The sequence below is a fragment of the Phaseolus vulgaris genome, chromosome 3 (genome assembly GCF_051622355.1).
Source record: "Phaseolus vulgaris cultivar YP4 chromosome 3, ASM5162235v1, whole genome shotgun sequence".
Taxonomy (NCBI): Eukaryota; Viridiplantae; Streptophyta; class Magnoliopsida; order Fabales; family Fabaceae; genus Phaseolus; species Phaseolus vulgaris.
In genome coordinates, this window is record NC_143500.1 from 18,153,483 (window position 1) to 18,161,251 (window position 7,769).

General features: G+C 36.1%; 1 protein-coding gene across 1 annotated transcript; it reads left to right on the top strand.

Annotated features, from left to right (window-relative positions):
* The first annotated feature begins 547 nt into the window (after nucleotides 1–547).
* On the top strand, nucleotides 548–2,001 carry LOC137805828 (U-box domain-containing protein 35). Its single transcript, XM_068605738.2, has 4 exons — nucleotides 548–896; nucleotides 1,151–1,275; nucleotides 1,361–1,476; nucleotides 1,558–2,001. The coding sequence occupies exons 1-4, from the start codon at nucleotides 620–622 to the stop codon at nucleotides 1,778–1,780; spliced, it is 741 nt and encodes a 246-aa protein (XP_068461839.1). The 5' UTR covers nucleotides 548–619; the 3' UTR covers nucleotides 1,781–2,001.
* Nucleotides 2,002–7,769: the final 5,768 nt, after the last annotated feature.

Genomic DNA, 7,769 nt, shown 5'->3' on the forward strand with positions numbered 1-7,769 from the left:
TGGTCAGTAATGATTTTTTTCATAAAGAAATTTAAAATAATTTTATTTTATAACTATGTAGCATTCAAACTTATAACCACTTAAATGTACACAATTTGTTACGTCGACTAATGTTTCTTAATTTAATATGCTAATTAAATGTCAGGCTTAAATATATTTTATAGTTTAATAAATATGTAATTTTGGTCTCTGTTGCAACTCCACTCTTTCAAAATTAAACAATTTTGATATAATTTTAATATGTTATTTAATTGCTAAAAAAACCGTTTATATATGAAAACATTATTTTAATGTGGATTTTACAAACTTGAATCACTTAAAATTATAGAAAATTATCAATCAGTAAGTTATCTTTAATTTATTGGATTAGAGAAACGATTTCTTTCATTGATTGGTCTTTTATATTTTTGAACATTAGTGTGACCCCCCATTCTTGACAAGTCACTGCTAAAGAAGGTAAAAAAAGTTTATCTCTGATCATTGTTTGTTTATTACCTTATCGTATCGAGCATGTGATAATTACTCTTCTTTTATACCCAACTACTAATTTGTCCTTCAATTATGAACACATGGGGATGTTAAATTACACCATCCCAGTGAAGGTGTGTGGTTGCTGGAGATGGAGTACCCCGAAAACAACTTCTATAGAAGCAGCAGCGTGTGTGAGATAGAGGAGGAAGAGGACCACAACCAAACTCAACACCATCTTGGGCCTATAGCCACTATTCACGGGAAAGAAGAAGAAGAACATGAACAAGACTGTGTTTATGTTGCAGTGGGTAAGAGCAACACAAGCATGTACGCTCTCTCATGGACACTTAACAACTTGGTTACTCAATCTACCATCATTTATCTCATTCATGTATTCCCTCAGATCAAACACATTCCAAATCCAAGTAAGTTATCACATCTTCCTTCCATCTCTCTTTTCTTGCTTTCTCAGTCTCAAATTAATGTAGGGTTCACTTGCTCAAACCCACCTATGATGTTCTTTCATTTTTTCAACTTGGACCAACTATATACTGGTGATAAAAGAACAAAACTAGTTTTTCTAGATTTGCCAAGTTTGTACTAAAAAATCTGATATTCGAATGTAAATAGGTTCTTATTAGCCAGAGTCTTGTCACTCGATGTTTTTGTGTAATGACAGTGGGAACAGGAATGGTTCCAAGGAATCAAGTGAGTGCTAAGCAGGTGGAGAGTTATATTGACAAAGAAAGAGGCAAGAGGAGAGAGCTCCTTCAGAAATTCCTACAATCATGCTCTTCTTCTAAGGTACTAATTCTATAAATCCAATGGAACAAACCTCATTCTATTCCAATGAAGTCAAGAGACAAATGAACAAAATTATACAAAACAGGTTAAGGTAGATACCATCCTGATTGAGAGTGACATAGTTGCAAAGGCTATCCTCGACCTCATTCCCATTCTTCAAATAAAAAGTCTTGTCATTGGAGCCAACAAATTCTATCTAAGGTACACCACTAAGACCATAGCAGCATGCTTATGTTATTTTATAACCATTTTGCACTAACTACATTTAATTTGGACCAACAGAAAATCAAAATCAAGGAAAGGGAATAGTGTTGCCGATAAGATACTGCAGAATTCACCAGAAAGTTGCAAGGTGAGAATTATATGTGAAGGGAAGGAAGTAAATGAGCAGATGATGATGTCACCCCCTCCTCCCACCTCTGCTAACGATACTTCCATGACCAGCCAAAAGGAAGATCATCATGATTCAGTTTCATGCATTTGTTTCATACCCAAGTTCAAATGATTACGGTGTTTGCTTGAATTTGAATTGCAGCAAAGGTCATAAGGGTATAGATGTAGCTGAGTAAGTTCTTTGACTCCTAATGTAGCTCGTGAATAATTCATTACTTTGAATAATTCAATTACTTTGTAATTCATTATCATTTTCCAGTTTGTGACAAGATGAACAGAAATTTGTATTATCATTGTAGTTAAGTAATTTTGTTAAAATATTGTTTAGTGTCACGTAGTGCCCCCATATCATATCGAATGCATCCACATAAAATATTGTTCATATCAAACTAAGCATTTGATTTGACTTTATTAGAGGTGTCGCGTGCCTGGTTACCTCACCACAAAAGGCATATTCCTTCATGCTTCTCACCTGTGAATATACACAACATACGCATGGATGCACGACTTTAATATAGTCAACTCTAATAATTTACAAACGACCAGGTCAACATTAACGAATTCATCTCAAACAACCTCAAAGATTTCCTCATATATGTGTTCATTCTACGTAACCAGTTTAGGTTATCACGTTTTGGAATCCTCACCATGAGTACCAAGTACATAATGTAATGTTTGAGATTAACTTTTTTTGTTGATTTCATTGCTTATAATTTTTGCTTAGCTAATCAAGTCACATCAGAAGAGCTTGAGCTCTATTCCGACAGTAATAATGGGCCACGTAAGCTGGGCCTCACAAATAGTATGAGTTAACACCCAAATATCAGAAAGACCTAAATCACGAGAGGATCATTCATGGGGTGTGTATAGTACATTCGGGTACGACACAAGCAAGTGTTCCCTGGAGGCACTAAGGCCCGTAAGGGTTAGGGTTTCCAGGGAAAGACTGCATGCATGGCAGGTGAATAATTAGGGCACCCACAGAACATATGGCGCCGCAGCGCTGATACATGAGTTTGTACCCTGACAGCCATACTGTTAAAAAGATTGCACTCCAGAAGAGGCAAGTTTTGTGTCGCGGCTGCGCTAAGCTTGTGCAACGCGTCACAGGATGCCTCACCAATAACCCTACTTCCACTAAAGGAAAGATCCCCGTGGGATAGGGAGTTGACCTAGATACAACCTATATAAAGGGTGGTAAGAACCCTAGAAAAGGTACATCGTTTCTAAGACTGAAACTGCTTTACATATTTACTGTTTCTTAGCCCAATACTGACTTGATCATCAGAGTGCAATCAACAGGTAGAGTCCCCTCTGTTTCAACGGATCCACTCTCAGCTACACAAGGAGAGAGCGGAAACCACCAGGTGATAGGAGGAGTCACTATCTGCCTTTGAAGTCAACGATGGCTGAGTCAACCGGCGAGAACACATGTCATAAAGTTTTATTAATTGTTTTCATGATGATGTAGAAGTCAGTGACAATTACTTATGTTATCTGTAAATGATAACACTGTTGTTTGGTTCTGTTCATTTGCACAAGAAGCCACCCACAAATCTCAAGCAAATAGTGAACGGGTAATTATATTATCAACTTACTTGTGTATAATACTTAAATGTCTTATAACAAGGTTTTCTTATTAATTAGCTCATACCATGGATTTAACATACTGCGAGGTCGACACAGTTCAAAGTGTCATAAGCTTACATGGTTGATCCTAAATATTTATAATTTTCATTAATTAATTTTTTGTCTTCCTCTCTTCATTGTTTGTCAAAATATCAATATTAACTTTTGATTAATATTGAATTGTAGTATAATAAACAATCATGAGCATAGAGTGTGACTACTATATTCTCCAATGATTGTCATTATAAGACTTGACATTAAGAGAGGTTGAGAGCGGGTAATGATATTTAAATTATGGTTTATAACAAAATGTGTACTTTAAACACAAATTTCAACTTATTATGTGTTGTAATGTTTTATGGATGTTGAACCACTAAATTCGGCCACATTGGACTATGTGAGAAATGCTTGAGCCACGTATGTCATTAGGTTCTATAACACTGTATGATAAACAATGAATATGTTTATATCTTCTTTAGTGCTATGTTATTTTACATGTTTCTAATGTATAAGAAATTAGCCAAATAGATAGATTGTTACCTGACAACGACGCCAAAAACTTGATGACTATTTTATGGCAAGTGCATCGTATTGTTATAAGTAATAATTTGTCCATAAGGACGAATATCGAACCCACAATGAATAGTTGAATAATCAAGTATAAGATTCACTGAATAGAAAACAAAATAATAAAGTTTGTTGGGAGTTTGTTATGATTGCAATAATTAAAAAGAAAGTGAGTCAAAGAGTTTGTTGGTTCAATTGGGATTGGGATTCATCCTTCCTACTCTTTTGTATTTTGATTAGCATAATAATATTCTATCATTTGATTAATGTTGATGTTCGTATAAAAGTCATTTATATTGATTCCTCGCATATAAAATTATTAAGAGAGTCTCCTACATATCCATTCCTCGCATATTTATAAAAACTTCTTAACAATATGATTAAATGTTAATAGCAATTAACATTTCAGATTTATTCCTAACATTAAAATATGTTAAGCATTATCATTTGGGTTAGAAACTTAGAAGTACTTTCTAGTCAAATCTAAGGATCTTGATCATGGTAAACAAGCATTAGAAATAAAATGACAATATCAATCATCAATCAAGAACAAAATATTATATTTAAATATCACCTCAATACATAATAGTTTTAACATATTACTCCCAATCCCAAAGGGTAGAGTTAGCCACTCATGTTAGCTATTACAAGCATGGAGAGCAAGAAAAACAGATCCAAGATGTTTTCTCCTTAACGACTGCCTCCTCTAGGGTTTCTAACAACTTCTATTCTCCCAATTGATTTTCCAATCCATTTCATCATGTGTAGGGTTGTGGCTCACGCCTTTTATTTAACCTAGTTGGGCTTCAACTAAGTGACTTCTCGCCTGGACGTTATTAAGCTCATCTCAGGGAGTTGGACGAAAATAGTCCCAACGTCACTGAAGTGATCTCGCCGGGGCGAGATCGTTTGAGAGCTTCTGGCTTGGGCGAGCTTGGGTGAGTGTTGGTGCGTTCCAGCTTTCCCTTTTTAGGTTTGTTTATTCTTCTTTTGCCTTTTCATCTCAATTCTTCTCTAGAATAATTAACACAAATTTGGGAATAAATCATTCTTATTCATAAATTTGTAAAAAGGGTTTAAATTCATAAATTAGGGGCTATATCATAGTTATTTTATCAATTAATATTCATAATGTATTTTAATATGAAATATTACTAAAATCTAACACTTAAAACATGCATCTTTTTATACTTCTGTACCGACCAGTCCTCGGTCATCGACTTAGTGACTGGTCTCAGACATCGCACACCGGTGCCTGATAGTAAAGATGGGTCACGTAAGGTTGGCCCCAGATACACATATCAGGGCGTTGGTCAATATTCGGACATCGGTGCCATAGACATCGACATCAGAGAGAGACATCAGACATCGAACATCAGTGTCTGATAGCAATAGTGGGTCACATAAGATGGGCCCTAGAATTATACTAAGTTACCAGTTAAACATCAGATATGAGGAAAGCCTAAGTCACGAGGGATCCATGCAGGTGGTGTGTATAGCACATTAAGGCGCGACACGAGTGAGTAGTCCTTGGAGGCGCTAATGCCCATTAGGTGATGGAAACCAAGTAGAGGATGCTCTAGGCCATGAAGCCCAAGCCCAACAAGGGGCCCAAGCCCATCAAGGGGTCCAAGCCCAACAAGGGGCCCAAGCCCAACGAATTACTAGGAGCATGGCAAGAGCTTTGGGACAAGAGTATAATAAAATGGCTCTTCTTATTTCTTTTGTAGAATAGGGGTGTGAATGTAATAAAAAGGTGTAAGTAGTAAGGGAGTCTAGGGGGGAGTGTAGATAGGAGCCTAGGGGGTGCCAAACCGAATTTCATTGCATTTGTGTGCCATTTAGCTTGCATTTTCAAAACCTCTGGGCTATAAATAAAGGTGCTTAGCTTGTACAATTCAGATTGGAATTTTATAGTAGAGAGACTATACTCAATTTTGGAGAGAATTTGTGAGTTTTGAGTCTTCCTCTTCTTTGCCTTATCTTGTGAGCTATGGTGAGCTTCAAGTGGTGGCACTCCATCACTTATCTTGGTTCAAGGTTCCAAGTGGCGTGAATGGCTTCTTCCAATTCTCAAAATCCAGCAAGCATCTTATTCTATAAGTGTTCTTCTTCCCTTTTCTTCAATTTTCCATTCGGTAGTTTTGATTCCTAGAGTTTACTTCTTTTTCTACCGTTTATTTTTGTGTTTCCAGCATTGTGTTCTTAATTCTATTTTGGTTCAGTAGCTATCATTTAAATTCTGTCCAGTTTTAATTCTTGTTCTTCTTTCCTTTTTGTTTTGATTCAATTTGACAATACATGGACTTCAATATGAGTCTTGGTTGGTGCTTAGTTTTGGTGAGTTCTTGAATTTAGAACATTGATCCAATTCTAAAGTAAAGTGCCTTTCAAATCCAGCTCAAGTTGTTCCTAAGAATGTCAAGAATCATGTGTTCTTGTAGTTACATTCACATCATTAGGGTTAGGGTTTCCAAGGGAAGCTGCATGCATGCCACGTGAATACTTAGGGCACCCGCAAAACGGATGGCGCCAGAGATTAGGTGCACAAGTTGGTACCCAGGAGGCCACTCTATTAGTCGTTGCACTCCAGTTAAGGGAAGTTCTATGTGCTAAATTATGCTAAGATTGTGTAATGGCGGCGCAAGGACATTCTCCAAGGAACCCTAGACATGGGTAACAGAACAAAGGTAAACCCTAGTTTCAACCTATATAAAGGGTGCTAAAACCCTAGCAAGGTACAAAGTTTCTAAGACTGAAGCTACTTTATACACTTGGTGTTTCTTTGCCCTAATACTGACTTGAGCGTCGGAGTGCAAACGACCGTCAAGGCGCCCTTTGTCTTTGCAGGTGAGAGATTCTTCAACCAAGGGAGTTTGATTCTTAAGCGGAGATAGGAGGGACAGAGATTGTCGTTCGAGTCAACGGCGAGCGAGTCAACCGACGAGAACAACTTCATACCCATTAGACAAATAATCTTTTTGGCCTCATAATTACGATTAGGTAGAGTACTTCCCTTTGGAAGCATTTCCTTCAACAATAGAAGTCGTTATGTGAAGTTTTCATTTGTCCATCCATTTATTGTCTTCAAATTTATTAATCTTAACATCGCTAACAACCGTGTGAATTTAGTTGATCCAAGATACAATGAATTCTCCGCATCGGCTGACATACTTTTTTTTTTATCTCTATGACTTCTACAAAAGATTCAGCTCCAACATCACAAATCATGTCTTTTAATCGGTCATGATCCACTGTATCATCCATGGTGGCTAAATATATTCTTGGAATACAGACACACTTGGTAAATGTAATAATTCACCACCATGCCATGTCCAAGTTGTATAAGATTGTAGAAACTCATCACATATAAGGTGTTATCTGATTTTGTTGACATCCAATTTTCTCTCGTTCAAACAATTAATGCACGAACACCTAAACTTTACTCCATCGCCACTAATGTTGGCCTTACATTGCGCAAATTGTATAAATTATTCCACTCCTCTTTTGTACTCATAACTTATGCGGGTTGAATTATAATTCAATCTCAATCCATATGTATATTCTGTAATGGTCATTGAGATGTTGACTAATGCATGTAAAATGTTTTTTTTATTAAATGTGTAAACTTATCCCATTCAAGAAGTTCCACTTTTTATTATAATTCAATAGTACAATTGGAGAAGTAGTAGACAATTACTAAGGGTCTCTCATTAAACTTAAACCTAACAAAATTTGGGCAGTATAACGCTTAAAACACAAACTTTCCAAAATAGAATAATATTTGTTGGGGATCAAACACCCCAAAACCCAATACCAAAACGTATCACACAATTCATTAAAATACATCAAATCCAATGTAAATAAATTAATTATAATTTACAAATATAACTAATAATCTAACT